Here is an 18490-nt window from a genome sequence, read left to right on the forward strand (position 1 = left end):
TAATGTCTCAGTATTTTTTTCTCAGTGCCCTTGGGCCAAAAGAAATACCAAACAATTCTACTTATTAAGTGGTTAGGTCCAAACAACTTAAGTATTTTTGTTTGTAGCTGTTTGAAAAGAAAATACATATAAATTGAAGGAAAAAATAATGTTTGATTTTATTTTTTAATAATTAGTACCAATGGGATATGTACATCCATTGGTCACGGCCCAACTTCTCACACCTTGGAATCCAGTTGGACACTGTCACCTTTATTTCCTGTTCTACACTGCTTCATCTCAAACCACTGGAAAGCCAGCTTTGCAAAGATATGACAACTTTGAAAGACATGTATTGGATTCTAATATTGAAACTGTGAACTATCTCAAACTAGTAGTTCCCAGGGTGTCCAAGAAACGTCAGGTACCAATGTATAGCCCTTGAAAAGTGGAAATATTCCATGGCACCTCGTGAATTCACTGCGGCCCCTGGGGTGCCTCAGCACACAGTTTGGGAACCACGTGTCATTATCTCATGTCGTTTCTCTGATCAAACTCTGACTGATACACATATAATCCTACAAAAATTTGGGGTATATTCTTTTCCTGTCTTTGTGTTCTGCATATATATTATAAAATATGAACCAGAAGAGTTCTGTATTTTTCTTTTTTTATTTAATATCAATATTATAAGCATATTCACATGTCAATAAAATTCTTTAAAAATCATTCATGTTTGTATCATATGCCGTATTTACCAATATTTATTTAAACCTTCCCAGTTATTGGACTTTCCACCTGTATTCCATTTTTACTGTTATCTGTGAATACTTCCTTACAGTAGACTCCTAGAAGCAGTATTACCAGATGAACTTTTTAAACAATCTTAATACCTATTGCCAAATTGCTTTGCAGAAGTATTGCACTAATTTATATTCTCATAAAAAGTATATGACGGTGACTGTTTTGCCACCTCCTTTCCTGCACTGGGTATTTTCAATAATGAAATTAAATAAAATCTCTTCACCATTTTAACAGGGAAAAGAAATTTTCATTTTCATTAGCATTTCTTTGATTACTACCATGATTAGTATTTTTATATTAATGACTATTGCATTTCTTCTATGATCTGTTTACATCTTTATTTTTTTTAAATAATTGGGCATATGGAATAATTGTGTGATAGGAAAATCCCAATAGTTTTGCTATTGGTTTGTAAGATTGTCTTCTACGTTAGGGGAGTTGACATTTTGCATCTTTGTCTTAATTTTTAGTTTTTTACTTACTTTTTTTTGCAATAACATCTTTGTATTTCCTGTTTTACAATGTTTTGCAATATCCGAGTAGGCAAATTTCTCCCCCCCAGTTCAATACTTCTCTTTTTTGAAGTTTGCTTAGAATGTCTCACCTGATTGTTTTTCCAAATGATATTTAGATTTATTAAATTAAGATCCAAGACAAAATGCTTTTGGGGTTGAACAAAAGCTACAAAGTCATTTGGTGCTAGCCTTTCAAGTCTCTGGTCAGGCGCCATTTCATCGGGCCCATTTCCCCCGGTTGAACTACAATCTCATGTGGCTCCTGGCCCATCAGGATACACAGAAGGCTCTAGTGCCTGTGTGGGTGACAGGTCCTTCTCCCAGTGGTCTTCCTACCCCTGGGGTCTTCGTACTCTGGTATCTGGCTCAAGGGGCTTGCGCTGAATGAAGGGATAAATGAAGAATGGGTGGGTAGTGGCATTTGGGTGGAAAAATAAACAAAGAAATGGGTAAATAAAATTTACTGGCAGCTTCCTTTTCCCCTTTCAATGTCCCCTTGCAAAGACTCGGTCTCCTCTTGCTTTCCTGGGAGGACAGATCACGAAAAAGACTTACAGGACTTCTGGAATTTAGTTGTGTCCAAAACATCTGCTGATGGCTTCAGAACATCTCACAGCTCCAGGCTTACAGGGTTCCTGTGTTTTAAATTATCCCAAAGCCTTGCCACAAGGCAAGCAAGAACACCCACCTCTGGGAGGACTGAGATGCTGCAGATGGGTGGGGCAGGGCAGCATGCAATGAGGCTAACGTACTTCCTAACTCCAGTTAAGGAAGTGCACATGGGCGAGGGCTCCCTACCATGGGGGCCTGGCAGGGGATGCAGGCCTCCCAAATGACCCCTTCCTCCTTCCAGGAGGGACAGTGCTCAGGCGGAGGCAGACTGGCAGCCCTACCGGCTCTCCCTAGACAGTCACGACCCTTGTTCCTTTCCTGCCATCCAAGTTTCAGTCTTTCACTGTTTGTCAGCTCCTACTGTAGAAAGTGAGAATGGAAAACGAAAGGACCAGAATAAATATTGGGCAACTTTAGAGCAGGATATCTCTGATATGTCCAAATGCTTGCACAGCAGAGGGATCTGACTGCACTGAAACATGTCTGAACAGAGAGACAACTATAGACTTAAAAATCGGTTTTCTTTTTTCGAATTTCATGGGAGAAGGTGTTAGTTATGCACCAAGTTGGTATATCATTTGAAGTGGCTAATTAAGAGGAAGAATGAGTGTGACAGGGAAGGAAATGTAAAATCAGCTAACTCAGGGTGTCTACTTGCCTCTGCCAATACTGAGTCCTCTAAGTGCTGAAAAACCAAAATCTATTCCTTCTGGCTGATGTTTCCCAAGCTTTAGTTATTAGAATCACCTTTTTGATTTTTGCTACTTCTTCACATGTTGTATTACTGAAACATTGTACTTAAATAATTTATTTATAAGTAAATAAATATAATTTATTTACTAATATTTTATAAAATTAATTTTATAATTAAAATATTAATTTTAATTATATTAATATTATATATAATAATTATATAATTAATATATAATATATAATGTATAATAATATTATACATTATATAATCAATATAATTAATTATAATATAATTATAATTATATAAATATTTATAATTATATAAATAATATAATATAATTAATATAATTAAATTATATAATTATATATTATATATGATCTAATACATATATCATATAATTATATTAATATTATATATAATTATATATATTATAATCTGTTAATATATTATATAAATATAATATTATTTATTAATATTTTAATTATAATAGCAATCCCTTATATGGTACAAACTGTGTGCCAGGTACTCTTCTAAGCACTTCAAATACATTTGCTCATTTAATCCTTGCAACCGCCCCATTGGGTAGATGCTACCATTGTCTCCATTTCAAAGGTGGAGTCTCTGAGAAGTTAAGTAACTTGCCATAGTTACACACCTAATTAAAGACCTAAATAAGAAATGGAAGGCTATTATGCTAAAACAAGAAAATATAGGACAAAATGGAAAAACATTAGTATTTAAAGATGGGAAAGGAGCCCTTAAATTACACTTAAATAACATAAGTCAAAAGACAAAATTTGATGAATTTTATTACATCAAGATTAAGGATGTCTATTCAATAAAGGATATTATACATAAAGGAATATACAGCTGAGACAATGATAGAAACCATTTGCTATGTCTAAAGCATTAGGAAATTAAAATCCAGAATATATAAAAAACTTTTGCAAATCAAGAAATGTCAGCAAACCCAATAAAAAATGGTCAAAGGTAAGTAATTCATAGAAGAAGCAACTCAAAAGCCTAGCAAGCATATAAAGAGATGTTCTAACTCATCAGTAATCAGAGAAATAAAAATGAAACAAGTACGAGTGTCACTTTTCTTGTTAGACTAGCAAGGATTAGAAAGCAGTGTAATGCCAAGTATTGGTAAGGATGTGGGGAGACAAACTTTTATGCACAGTTAGTGGTGGTGTGGACTGAACTCATTTATATCTGGTGGTGTGGACTGAACTCATTTATCTCCTTAACGATCAGCATTTCCAGTCCAAGTCTGTATGAGGATATTAATGCTTTATTTGCGAGAACAGAGAGTTGGAGGTAATCTCGTGTCCACCCCTGGGGGAGTAGATAAGTAAAGCATGGAGGATATACTCTATGGAGTACTGTGCAGCAGGTAAAAGAGATGGATTGGATATTCTACATAGCAACATGGATAAGCTTGCAAACCAAGTGCTATGCTGAAAATTAAGAAACAGATATCATTTTCCTAAGTTAAAAATATTACAGAAAAAACAAAAATACATATTTTTAACTCATAAAAAAAATGAAATAGAATTACCATATGATCCAGCATTTCCACATCTGGGTGTATACCCAAAAGAATTGAAAGTAGGGTCTTGTAGAGATATTTGTGCACACGTGTTAATAGCAGTATTATTCACAACAGCTAAAACAGAAGCAACTCAAGTGTCCATCAATGGATGCATGGATAAGCAAAATGTGGTATATATATACAATGGAATATTATTCAGCCTTAAAAAGGAAAGAAATTCTGATGTATGCTACAACATGGGTGAACTTTGAGGACATTGTGGTAAGTGCAAGAGCCAGTCACAAAAAGACAAATACTGTATGATTCCACATATGAGGGCCTGGGGGGAGGGAGGAATGGAAAGTTATTGTTTAACAGGTGTGGAGTTTCAGTTTTACAAGATGAAAAGAGTTCTGCATATGAATGGTGGTGATGGTTGCACAACATTATGAATATATTTAATACCACTGAACTGTACAGTTAAAAATGGTTAAGATGGTAAACATTATGTGCTTTTTTTGTAAATTTAAATGTTTTTTAATTTTATAATTTAAAAAATGGGAAAAAAAGAAAAGAAAATGATACCCATTAAAAACCTTAGGGGTCTGGCCCAGTGGTGTAAAGGTTGCGTGATCTGCTTAGGTGGCCTGGGGTTCTCAGGTTCAGACCCCAGGCACGGACCTATGCGCCTCTTATCAAGCCATGCTGTGGCGGCGTCCCATATGCAGGATAAAGGAAGATGGGCACAGATGTTAGCACATGGCCAATCTTCCTCTCCAAAAAAAACCCCCAAAAAACCTTAGAATGGGACTTTTGCTTTCGGTCATTGCATTTTTCCCATTTATCTGTCAACAGACACTTAGGTTGTTTCCATACCTTGGCTATTGTGAATAATGCTGCAATGAACACGAGAGAACAGATATCTCTCTGAGATAATTATTTGGTTTCCTTTGGATACATATGCAGAGTGGGATTGCTGGATCATGTGGTAGTTCTATTTTTAATTTCTTAAACTTCGTACTGTTTCCCATAGTGACTATATCAGTTTACGTTCCCACCAACAGTGCACAAGGGTTCCCTTCTCTCCACATCCTCACCAGTATTTGTATCTCTTGTCTTTTTGATAACAGACATCCTAACAGGTGTGAGGTGGTATCTCATTGTGGCTTTGACTTGTGTTTTCCTGATGATTAGTGATATTGAGCACCTTTTCATATATCTGTTGGCTATTCGTATGTCTTCTTTGGAAAAAAGTCTATTCAAGTCCTTTGTCCATTTTTTAATTGGTTTATTTGTTTATTTGCCATCAAGTTGTATGAGTTCCTTATGTATTTTGGATATTAACCTCTTATGGGATATGTGGTTTGCAAATATTTTCTCCCGTTCCATAGGTTGCCTTTTTGTTTTGTTGATGGTTTCTTTTGCTGTGCAGAGCCTGGACCCTCATGTGCTGAAAAGTAAGGAAGTACTCAAAAAATTCTGGGGAGGCATAGCAAAAGGACATAGGATCTAGCTTGAAGAGGATCCCACTAGATAAATCTGGAACAATTTGTGCATCAAAATAAATAAAGACAATATTAGACTCTATCCCATCAAATAAAAAAGGAATCCATGAGGTCCTGGTGATATCATTAAATAAATGAATAAACACATGAGGAGAAAAGAAGCTTTTATTTTACATTAGAATGCCAACTAGTAATAGTCACTTGTTAATTAATAAGTACAAAATACTTTACAGTGGAGAAACCCGAGTTACAAAGTTTAACATTTTCAGTCCTGGGGCAGGTTGGCACCATGTGCCTCCTGATATGATGCACTGAGAAGAACACAGCATCAATTCTGTGAGGTCCCTGCCCTAGTTGCATAACCTGAATCTAATCATCAGGAAACATCAGGACACCCCAAACAAGGAACCATCTACCAGGTAACTGTAGTGTTCAAATATGTTCGAGTCACCAAAGACAAGAAAAGCCTGAAGAATTGTTCTTGATTGAAGGAAACTAGAAAGGCGTGACAACTAAAACAAGGGATTCTGGATCCTGGGGCCATAAAGGCCATTATTTGCAAAGTAGGCAAAATCGGAAAGAAGGCTGTAGATCGCATGGTGATATTGTGTCAAGGTTAGTTTCCTGTTTTAAAAACATTCTGAAGTACTAAATGGTGATGAGGCATCATATTTGCAACTCGATCTCAAATGGTTCTGGAGAAAAAATGGTATCTATTTTTTATAAATATACATCTATAAAAATTCTATCATCTATCTATCTATTGTCTATCCGTCTGTCTATCTTTTGAGAGAGGGAGGGAGGAAGGGAGAGAATGATGAATTTAAGGTAAATGTGGTAAAATGCTGACAACTGGAGTCTGAATGGGGGATATGGGAGTTCCTTGTGCTATTCTGGCAACCTCTCCATAAGGGGGAAATGGAGAAAACAACAGTAACAGGAGGTTGGGGTGTGACCCCATGCACACAGGAGCAGGGAGAGGAAATAACCGGACAAGGAGGTTGGGAAGAGCTGGAAGTGTCCTGAGTGACTGGGGAGGGGCACTGGCAGGAGTCAGATCTCCTATCTGATGGGGTTGAAGGAAGCTCACTCCACTTTCCTGCTTTATTTCATTTAATCTTCAGAACAGTCCCACAAGGTAGATACTAGTCTTATCCTCACTTTATAGATAGAGAAATTGGAAGCTCGGAGAGTCATCCATTTAACCAACATTTGCCGAGTGCTCAGTATGTGTCAAAAACTTTACTGAGGTTACACAAAAAATGTTAAGTGTGGTTGAATACTAGTGTGTGTGCATTTAGAAAATGATACTGGAAGGAAATGCACTAAAATATTAATATGCTAAGAGAGGCTGTAGTTGGGTATGGGATTACAGGTGCTTCCATTTTCTTCTTTGGGCTTTTTACCCATTTCCAGTTTTCTACAATGAGCATGCATTGCCTTTGTAAGAAGGAAAAAAATAAAATTATTTCAAAAATGGAATCGGAGGACATTTTGAAATATTCCTCGTATTAACATTGTTGTGGATCAAATACTGTTTTTTAATGCAGTTCTATTTTAACAAGGTGGTGGACAAATGTTTCTTAATTCCATTAAGCCTCCTTCTCTCCACACTGCAGAGAGGGTTTGCAAGTGCAGAGCTGACAACCACCTTGACTCTCAAAGCCTCTATTTGTCCACATTTTCTGTGTGGAAGCATAAGCCCCATGCAGGGAGACCTCCTCCTCCCCAGACAGAAGTTTTCCAGACCTTCGTGATACCAGTTTCTTTGCACAAAGACAGCATGTGAACACAGTAGGTCCCTACCTGAAGGGGAGGGCGGCTTGGCAAGAATACAACTCTAGTGTCCAGAAAGAGAGAGGCCAGCCCAATGGTGTCACTGTGTTGTAAGGGGTACACCCATCCACTTAGGGTGCTTTCTGACTAATGGATTCTTTCCTCCCCTTTGCCGCCCTGGCACCGTGGGCTCCATGTCAGCCCCACCCATCCCACCTGGGCTCGAATGGCATCTCTGTGCCTGTTGACCTCACAGAACAGACATCCCACCTGCATCTGTGTCTCCCAGGGCTCAGAGAGCTCACTTTGAATAGAGCAGGTCCTCAGTTACGGTTGCTGGATTGAGTTGATTTGTGTGTGCAATCACAGGAAATGGGTGGAGTAAATTAGGACAACTTCCTGCCTTGGAATTCAGCACAGGCACCAAAACCAATGCTTTGAAATGATTTATTGACCTGGAAAAGTGATCTCAACATACTGCTACTTAAAAACAACAACAGTGAATACAGTTGAAGTCCATCTTTGTCATAATCATAATATGCACAGAAAAAAAACAAACTAAAATGAAATACATCAAAAAATATACAGTAGCTGTCTTCGGGTAGTGGGATTACAGATGACTTTTATATTTTTCCCCCTCTGTGTTTTTAAGCCTTTTTGGAAACCATTTTTGTTACTGGAAAAATGATTTTAAAAGAAATATATGTCTGAGGAAAAAGGGAACAAAGACATAATAAATACGAGGTCCTTCATGAGAGATGAAGTGTTAAAGACATTTAGGGTAAATAAGTTTCTTTGAGTTAAGGGCTCTCTTACCTTCCTACATCCAGACAGAGTCCCTACCCCTCCTGGTAGACATTCTCCTCCCTACCAGCCTCAAACACCGTGAGCTTGCATAACAGGTCATTTTTGCAGTTAGGTCCAATGTGGCAGCCAGAACTCTGATCCAGAAAACCAGAAGGCTTAGATGGAGAACCAGAGGAAGAAAATCAACTCTCTCTCCTTTTGCCTGTTAGTAATCTCTGCAATAAAGCTGTCCGATTTACTGCCACATTACCAGAGTTATAGGGAAGGGAGATGCTAAAAAAATATTCAGAAAGAAAGGAATGGCAAATGGAAATAATGACTCCCTGCTCTCTACAGCTATTTCAAGAAGACCAACATATTAGACATAAGGTCTGTGTCTAGCCCACCACCTGAACTGTGGGACCGCAGCAAATATAAAAATTCTCTCTAAGGGCTTTCCTGGGTCCACTGCCAACAACAGTTCCCCAATCCTGTTTCCCATCAGGTCTCGAGTTCTTCCATCACGAGTTCTCTGTCCTCAGGGTTTCCGAGAGCCTGAACCCAGCAGTGGGGGTGGGGTGGAGGGTGGGCGGATGTGGCTGCTGGCTCCTGATGGGCTCTGGGCTCAGAGTGGAGTCAACTATGGAAGTCACTGTTTCCAAGTTCACTGGTGGTAGGGTAGGGTGGGAGTTGGGGGCATGCTGCAGTGGCTTTGTTTACAAATGTTAATCTTCACGAATTTGGAATCCTGTTTGGGCCCAAGACCTTCACTGGCACCCTTTGTCCCTGTCTTCTGGAATGTCCCATTTTGCTCGTTCATTTCCTTTCCAGCAGGGAGAAGTTCATGGCGAGGACTCAAGCCCCAGAGGTGATTTAGTCTAGAGCACCGTTAAGCTTCCTCAGCCCCAAGTGGTGCAATTCTGTGCTGTGTCAGATGTCAGAATCTGGGAGAGTCAAACTGCCTCCTCTCTGGCCAGTGTGCCTGGCAGGTCACTGTTGCTGGTCCTGGTTGGCCTGCAGGGGGCTGAGTCAGAACCCAGCAGAGAGTTCATGCTCCCCTGTGGAGGGGGACATGGAGCTGACCCTGTCCAGCCTCTCCACGGAGATGAAGGGGAGCCACTTAGCCAGGTGCACGGCCACAAACCTGTGGAACAACTGGCGCAGGTACTTTCGGAACCTCTCACCAACAAAGACGTAGATCACGGGGTTGATGCAGCAGTGCGTTTGGGCGATCACCTCCGTCACTTGTATGGCCAGGTCCAGCTGTTTGCCCTGCTCACACTCCTGGGTGAAAAAGACATCTTGGAAAGCAAAAACAAACACAGTCAGATTGTAGGGGGTCCAAAAGAGGAAGAAGATGATCATGATGACAAAAATCAGACGGATGGCTTTGGCCTTCTTCTCATTTGGCCGGCGGAGCAGAATCTTTACAATCCCTGTGTAGCAGATGATCATGACTAACAAAGGCAAAACCAGCCCCAAGATGTTCAGCTTCAGAGCCTGGAACTGTTGCCACTGTTTTAGGCTCTCATAAGGGAAATGAAGACTGCAGGTGTAATGAGACAACTCCCACTGGGTCTTGGCAAAGTACAAGGCCGGGATGGAAGCCAAGATGGCCAGGACCCAGGTGATGATGCTGGTGATGATACCAAAGGTGACAGTCCGGGCCCGCAGGGCAAACACAGCATGGACAATGGCCAAGTACCTATCGATGGTCAGCAGGATGATGAAGAAGATCTCGCTGTACAAGCCTATGTAATAAAGCCCTGAGAGCAATTTACACATGCCATCACCGAAAATCCAGTTATCCTTCAGCTGGTAGTCAATCCAGAAGGGCAGCGTGAAGAGGAAGAGCAGGTCAGAAACGGCCAGGTTGAGGAGGTAGATGCTGGTCATGCTTCTGAGCCTCTTGTATTGCATGAGGACCAGGACCACCAGGATGTTGCCGACCAGGCCAATGACAAATACCAGGGAGTACAAGGGGGGCAGCAGCTGGGCCAAGAAGGCCCTCAGTTGTCCCTTTTGGCATGGAGTTGTGTCCCCGTAGTCATATTCTGTGGTCGTATCATAGTCCTTTGGGGTGGTTGAGATTTCCATCCTGGCGTCTCCCACGGGTCAAGGAAATGGTTTCTATGTTTACTTTGCTGTTAAAGGTGGTAGGCTCTGGACAACAAAGACAAGGCAGTGATTATATGTCTTCAACCACTTGAGAACTGTTTACTGAGTGTCTACTGTGTACCATGCCCTAGGATGCGAAGGTGAGCAAGGGAGACCCAGGTCTTCTCTGCCCTTGTGGAACCTATAGTCTAAGAGAGGGTGCAGGCAATAAACAAATGAGTGCACAAATCATTAATTCAATTGCTTTGGCAATAAGCGTTGTGAAGGGAAAGTCCAGTGGGTGGAGAGTACAGACAAAGGGAGATCTCACCACACTTTCATAATCACTGCTTCCCAAGTGTGTCCCATGGACTTGGCATTGGACTTGGTGTTAAATAACCCTTGGGGGGGTGCCATTATTGTTGCCCACTTTAGAGGTGATGACACAGAAGTTTGGAATGGTTAGGACACATATCTGGTGAGAATGAGAGCTGGAGCTCAAACCCAGGCACGTAGCACTCTCATGCCCATTCCTGAAGCCACTCGGCTTTCCTGCCGCCAATCACAGAGCAATGACTTTGCACTGTGGAGTCCATAGAAGGACGCTGGGAAGGAAAATAGTTCTGGCTGAGAATCAAAAACTTACAAATAGATCTTCATGGCTTTTGGAGCTAAAAAGATTCTCAGCCAGGGGTGACATTTTCTTTTTGGTTGTCACACAGACTGGGGGATGCTACTGTCGTTTGATAGACAGGGCCAAGGATGTGCAAAAATTATCCTACCCCAAACATCAGTAGTGCTCCCATAGTGAAGTCCTAGAAGGCCAACCCCATCCCTTAGTAGATGAGGACACTGAGGGTACCAGAGTGGGCTTAGCCTGGCCCGCACCACACGGCCCTGAGGCAGCACAGGCAGGTCCACTGGTAACTCTGTAGACCTCCTGTGAGAGCCACGAGGAGGATTCAGAGGAAAGTACAGGCCGGGTGGAGTGGGGTGACCTGGCGAGAAGAACTGGGGAGTCGGAGGAGGAATAGCACAGAACAGCCTTGAGCCGTGAGGTGTTGCTGAGTGACCAGGTGGTAGCTGGAATTCTGCTGAAATAAGCTCCCAGGTATTTTTACCTAGGGTTGCCTTGAAACAAACAAAAAAGAACCACTGGATAGCTTGCCTTTGTAGGACTTCCCCCACCCCCTGACTTTGAGCACCCCTTTTCAATCCTTTCCAATCACTTATTGAAGACATCTCCCAAAGATAGCATGGGCTTTGGTGTAACCTACCAGCTGTGAACTTGGACAAGTTAATCTACCTCTCTGAGCCTCAGTTCCTCATCTGTAACGTGGGAAAGTAACCCTTACCCTGTAGGGCTACTGTAAGATAATGTATGAGAAAAGTGACCCCCTAGCTCTTACCAGGCCCTTAGTAAATATTAGGGTACCTCCTTCCCTGAAGTGGTCCTTCTCTGAGGCCTGTCACCACCAGGAATGTCCCAGATTCCAATCCTATTCTGACTAACGTACCCTGCTCCCCAAGTCCCCCCACCAGGTCTCTCTGTAGTTAATATGAAAAATGAATTCTGTTTGACAATCATAGACAACAACAGTCCCTCCCATGTGAACTGCATTTTGAAATTTTCAATATATTGCCACCAATCTGGATTGACTTGACCTAAACATCAATCAGTGAAGTAGGTGGTACCTGCGTCATAATTCTCATCTTGAATCTGGAGTCTCTAGCGCTCTTCCTTCTGCACTGCTTAATGACTGTCTCCTGCTTACAAAATTCGCGTTTCTGAACTGGCTATTGGAAATTCAGGCACGTGAGGAGTGTCAGGCACCCCGGCTGGGGGGCTGTTATTTCCCATCAAACCCATCCCTATAGCTCACTCCTCCATCTCTGGACTTGCCTCTATCCCATCAGCCCCCTTTCTGGAGAAATCCTGGCCGGCGGTCACTAACCAAGCTGCGTTGGCAATTTCTGATTTCTGCTGCCACTGCCAGTGCTGACCGCTCGGCTTGGCAGTCGGCACTTTTGGGTGAGCCGGCAGGCTGACAGTGGAAGCAATAAGCAGCTAGGAAACACAAAGAGCAAGTGTTGCAAAACTGAGCCCACGAGTCAAGGTTCTGGGGAATTTTGGCAAAGATGAGGGCAAACTGAGTCAGCATTGTCAGGTACCATTTGAACAGAGAGTCACCTCTGTACCCCCCAGCCTCCAACTCCATTCACTATTTTCCCAATTTGTCAGCCACAATGCAACAACTCCAGGGTATGCTGTTCCTAAAGGGAGATGGCCTGGGGTGGGGCCTTGGAGGAGAGACCAAAGGATCATGTTGCCCTCCAGTCTGCCAGCCCTGCTGTAGTCTGCGGCAAGAGTCTGCCCCAAGGTCATCGCAGAGTGATCAGCTGTAGCCCTGCAGCCTGGAATCTTCCAGTACCAGCATCATTTGGCCTGGGATTTGATCTCTGAGCAGAGAAAGGGCTGTCTATGATGGTAAAAGACCCCCAGGCCTGGTGGAGGGCTGAAGCTGGCTTACGCTGGTTCATCAGAGCTAATAGTGTGCATTTCTTCCCATCTGCACATTCAGCATGTTGGTAGCTCAAAATCAATCATAGTGGGAATATTTACACACGGAAATTGGCAAATATTAGAAATCGGGGCTCTTTTTTCAAGAGAACCAGTTAAACATTTACCAGTACGTCAATGCCCAGCAGTCTGAATCGCCTAGAGCTGTTCTGCTAGTCAGAGTGGGGACTAAAGTGTTAGTGAGTGGCACACAGGCTGTGCAAACTTCTCAGAGTTTCTAACTCTGAAAACCTGGGACCCTCCAGATTTTATGGAGGAACAGTAGCCCCCATGCCCCTTTATCTTCAGAACAAAATTCTGTTAGTAGAAGAGAATGGATGCATCCCAAGAGGTCATCTGGCCAGTTCCCAGCCTTCAGGTGGGTGAAATTCTACCTCCTCCAAAGATAGCCCACAGTCCTGATTTTGAGGATCCTTGGTTCCAGTTTTTCTAAAAAAATGGTTCAATATCAAATCATCCTTGCATTTGCAAAGTTTTTTCTAATTAGTATTTCCCTTTTGCTATGATTTCTTCATATACCATGTTTGGTGTTCATTTACATGGGGAAATTTGTCAAGTAATTTCCTCTTGAATAGCCTTCCACAGCAAGTGCCTCTTGTCCCTTAACACTGGGCTTACTTTCTTAATCAGTCACCAACAACCAATCATTCAAGAAAGCTCCCTTGTTTTTTCAGCAAAAACCTCTCATTTTACATCTGAGTACACAGCCTTATGAATCCACCCATTCTCAGTATCGCTATACACTTAATTGCCTTACAGATGCATCAATGAGCTACTTAGACATTGGCCTGGGCCTCGAAGAATTCCCACCTTTAAGGAGACACACAGGTAGACAAATAATGCCCTGCACTGGAGAAGAACTACAGTCTTCCCTAGCTGCAAGTGTGCCCTCAACAGTAACTGACAAGACAGAAAAGACAAGTGCCACTTACTCTGGTTTCAAGGGATTTTGTCCACGAAGTCTTTGTTTGTGGAGATTTTAGAGTCTTTATGAATTCAAAGCTCAAAATCCTGAGTGAGTAGGAAGTACTCACTTCCTGTGATGATGAAGATAGGTCTCCAGGGTTCTCAGTTTTTCAGAATGACAAGGAGGGGACGGAGTTCTTCTTTTTGTATGATTGGATGTCCATGAATTGCCACAACACCCACCAATGGCCAATTCCTGGAGGCCAAGTTCATGCTAAGGGTCTTCTCTGATCACTTGGCTGGACTTCTCCCTTAAGGGGGTTGGGTAGGGCAGGGTTGGGTGGAGCTGAGTGCGGGGAGGTGCATGACAATGAGGTCATTGTTCTTCACAACCCAGAACTTGTGAAGCAATCAATTGAAGGCTGGAAATGCATGTGAGGGTGGGGTGGGGGCAGGGCGTAGAGTTCCTGTGATCAGTGAGTAGCCTTTTTTTTTTTTTGAAATTGCAAATGGAAGGATTTAAACCAGAACCTTGTGTCCTGTTCCTCTAAAGGATCTGGCTGGTATGGTCTGAGAGACGTGGCAGCTTCTTTTTGGCGCCCGCTATGTCCTCCACCTCTGACTGCTCACTGTCCCTCTCTCTGCTCCCCAGTGTCCATCCTCCCAAACCCCGCAGAGCAGTTTTACCTTGAGGAACCTCCAGCCTGGAGTGAATACAGTCCTGTTGGTTGGGTTTCAGCCATCCCTTTCTTATCCCTGGCTCCTGTTTTATGCAATGGTCCAACACAGGCCAAGTTCAAATCCCAGCTCTCCACTTGAGACATGGGTGGATCACGACTCCTTTCTAAGTCTGGTTCCCACTCGGTCAAATGAGAACACTGACTACTTAGGCTCATAGGAGGATGCACGAGGTCAGCTTGTTATGTGAAAAATGTCACTAGTGCCTGGCACAAGGAAAAATGTCTGATGAATGATTCTTACTTTGATTCTCCCCACAGCTACGAACACCCACTCTGCCACCGTGTTTGTGTCCCTCTGTTTCCATTTCCTTTTCTGTAAAATGAGGACTCTGCTAACCTTCCTCACAGGATTGCTGCAAAGCGTTATTTCAGAAATCATAAGTGTGAACGTGCTTTGAAAATGTCACATGTCTCTTCCAGGCTCAGTTTCCTCATCTGTAAAATGAAGACTTTAGATGAGGTGCCTCAGTGTCCCCTTCAGTGGAACGTTCCATGAAATCTTCTGTGGTTGGATCTAGCCCCTTTGGCAGCCTGCCCATGGAGAGATGATGGAAGAAGGCGGCAAAAGGTAACTAGACAGACAGACAGCTGTGGGCCTAGGAACCTGCCGCCTTTGTGCAGAGAGCAGGGTGTAAGGGGAGCACCAGTGATGAGCCTGGCAAATCAGACAGTCCTGCATTCAGATCCTCCATCTACCTTTTACTGACTTAGAGCATGTTATTTAAACTCTTGACTGTCTCTTTCCTCTTCTGCAAAATGAGTTTAATAATGCCTCCTTTATAAAGAGGATTAAATGAAGATTATATATGTACATACCAATGAAGGATTAGGGAGATGCCTGGGACATTAAAGATGCCTGTCTTAACTTGGGATCTCCCTCCCAGAGGCAACCTGCAACAAGGATGCAGTGGTGTACTTGCAGGGGATCCCAGGAAATGCTGCAGGGGAGGGGAGAGTGGGACAGGGAAGGGAAGGAGCCGAAGAAGGGTGCGTTATAGAGCCACTGCCACTGTGGGCAAACAGAGCTCTTGGTCTTACTGCGTGACTCAGGGAGGCCCCTCAGTCATCCCAACTCCCGGGGCTTGAGGGGTGAGGAAACCAGGCACGTATCCATCAAATCTCTACCTACCACTGGTTGAGGGCTGCTTCTTGTGGAATTCTGGCTTCCCGTCTGCCCTGCGTGTGGGTCAAGCCTGCTCCCCAGGCAAGGAGCCCTGTTTTTTCAGGAAGCAGCCTGCAGCGTGGAGAGGTGCACGTTGAGGTGCGTGGCCACGGGGCACTGACAGCCACTACGGCGCTCAGGAAATTCAGGTGCATGCCAGTGTCAGAGCAGCTGAGCTCCCAGCCACTGCCCGGCTAGGGGATGCAGCCAAATTGATCACCTCTCAGCCCCGCCCCCGCAGTAGTAAATGGGAAGGCTGCAAGTGCCTGGCTTTCTGTAGTACTTTGCTGGCAGGTCGGTTTCCAGAGAATGGAGGCGTGTGAGGCCTGCCTCGTCCTTGGTCATGTCTAAGGTGAGAGACGTGGTGAGTACCTCTAATCCTTGACTGGCCTACCAGCTGTGCTCTAGACTTCTGTGGGACCCACACCATAGAGAGGACATGCCAGGCACATACACTTGTTCACTTAACAAATATTTATTGAGTACCCACGATGTGCCAGGTGCTGCATTAGATGCTAGGGATATAGCGGTGACCAAGAGAGGCAGATGCCATTTTTTGAGAGCTCACAGCTTAGTGAGGATCACAGATGATTAAGCAAGTCATTACAATAAGAAGTAATGTTTGTCATGGCATGGGAAGTACCCTGGGCTGAGGAAGGATGCACCTGGGGTGGGGGTAGGGGACCCCTCTAGAGCAGAGGTTCTCAAAGTGAGGACACTGGACCAACAGCATTGGCACCTCCGGGAACTTGCTCGTGATGCAAATTCTGGGTTCCCATCCCAGACCTACTGAATTAGACATTCTGGGAGGGGGCCCAGCAATCTGTGTTTTAACACGCCCTCCATATGCTTCTGATGCACATTCAGGTTTGGAACCATGCATCTAGATTTTCACTGGGCCTTTGGCCCAAAGTCCCATGTGATCTCTGTCCAGGAGAGCTGGGCTGGACCAGATGTGAGCTGGGAAGACTTCTTTTGCTTTAAGCTTGAAGCCTAAATAAGAGGCTGCTCAGTGGCCTATTCCATCTCACTCTCCCGACACCCTTACCCAGGTCCCCTATGGCACAGGCGTGTGCACACATGCACACACACATGCACACACACACACACAACCTTTAATTTTTGAAACATGGGTGGGGCATATGATGCACATTGTTTTCCATCTTGCTTTTGTCACTGAACATCATACCCAGGAGATTCTTCTCCACCAGCACACAGGACCCAGCATTTAGGCAGTGGCGTAGCCCCCGATCCAGTAGGAACAGATAGAAGGATCAGTAAGGTGCACACCTTCTAACCTTGGCTTTGTCCAGGGCTCTGACTCCTAACTTCGACATGCCCTCCAGTGTCAACTCTGTGGCCTGGCCTGCTGGCCCCTCCTCTTTCATCTCACAGAATCCCTTTTTGTGTCTCATCTACGAAATCGGATCCTGACTCAGCCCTGTTTCTGCTTCTCCTTTCCTGTCTCAACATCAACATCCCAGAAACCATACGTTTTCTGTAACCAAGATGGGGCAGGGCTGGGCTTCCTGACCGCATGGAGCCTGGTTGTCATTGAGGCATACTTTTCAGGTTCAGCTGCTATACCAGCAGGTTAATTTCCAAGAGAGGGGACAGTGGTATCATGGCCATAGAGATCTCTCTGTTGCCTAATCCTGGGATACACTGTCTGGCTACATGGCAGAAAAGGTTTCTTCTGATCCCAGGCCATTCTTCAGGACACAAAAGCCCAATTGGTGAGTGTCCCACAGATGGACAAGAGGGGCTCTGGGAGACACCAGCGATTCCTAGGCAGTAGCCCACCCCATACCACCTCATTTTATCCCCATCTCACCCTCCAACCCCATTCCTCCCACCTCGTTTAATTTCCTTCCCAGCCTCTCTTTTCACCACCCCTGCCCACTCCATATTTCTTCTACCCAGGTGGTCATTTTTACTCCTTAATCTCTGCCTCTCCTTGCCTGCCTGGCATCCCCTAGGCTCTCTCTCACCCTCCAGCATTTTACAAATCTCAACCCGACAAGCTAAAGGAAAAGGGTCCAATAGTCCTTTGTCCCTCTCTCAGTTCTGCTCAGCTGCCGCCTTGTGCTGGGTCATGTCCCAAAGTGAAAAAGGGTGTTGGGCACATCCATGTCAGATCCCTCTCATCTGGCCTGGAGCATCCAAGAGGCCACGTCCTCCCTGAATCCTTCCCACCCTCCACAGCAGGAAGTCATCCATGAGAGGCAGATGCTCTCTGAAAGTTTAAGCTTTGGGAGTAGTGGAGATTCCTTTGTTTATAACTAATTGTTTAGGTTGGACACTTTTGACAACAAATAACAAGGCAATTCACTCAAAATACCTCAAAAAATTAAAAAGAATAGAAAATTACTTTCTCACAAGCCTAGATATTAGCTCTGGTTTGGTATTAATCTCTAACATTCTCTTGTAATAATTCTTGGTGATTTCACTACCCACAATGTCTCTGTTTGTGTTTGCAACCTAACAACCTTAAAACTAAGGGGCTTAAAATCACAATGACATTATTCTGTGATTCTATGGGTTAGATGGAAGGTCCAAGATGGCTTCATTCCCATGTCTGGCAGTTGGTGCTTGTTGTCCCCGGGAGTGCCTCACTTCTCCACATGGTCTCTCATCCTCCAATTGGCCAGACTGCCTTCACTGTGTGACGGTCTCAGACACAAGCAGAAACTGCAAAGCATCTTAAGGCATAGCCTCAGAAGTCACATAATGTTACTTCTGCCACTTTTTATCACTCAAAGCAAGCTACAATCAAGGAGTCAGGAAATAGTATCTACC

General features: G+C 43.7%; 1 protein-coding gene across 1 annotated transcript; it reads right to left on the bottom strand.

Moving 5' to 3' along the window:
• Positions 1-7852: 7852 nt before the first annotated feature.
• LOC101402747 (C-C chemokine receptor type 1) lies at positions 7853-14140 on the bottom strand. The gene is made up of 2 exons (XM_004419607.3): positions 13816-14140; positions 7853-10368 (listed from the first exon to the last, which is right to left on the bottom strand). The coding sequence occupies exon 2, from the start codon at positions 10300-10302 to the stop codon at positions 9235-9237; it is 1068 nt and encodes a 355-aa protein (XP_004419664.1). The 5' UTR covers positions 10303-10368; positions 13816-14140; the 3' UTR covers positions 7853-9234.
• Positions 14141-18490: the final 4350 nt, after the last annotated feature.

Source organism: Ceratotherium simum, chromosome 5 (genome assembly GCF_057802395.1).
Source record: "Ceratotherium simum simum isolate JZ-2026a chromosome 5, ASM5780239v1, whole genome shotgun sequence".
Lineage (NCBI taxonomy): Eukaryota > Metazoa > Chordata > Mammalia > Perissodactyla > Rhinocerotidae > Ceratotherium > Ceratotherium simum.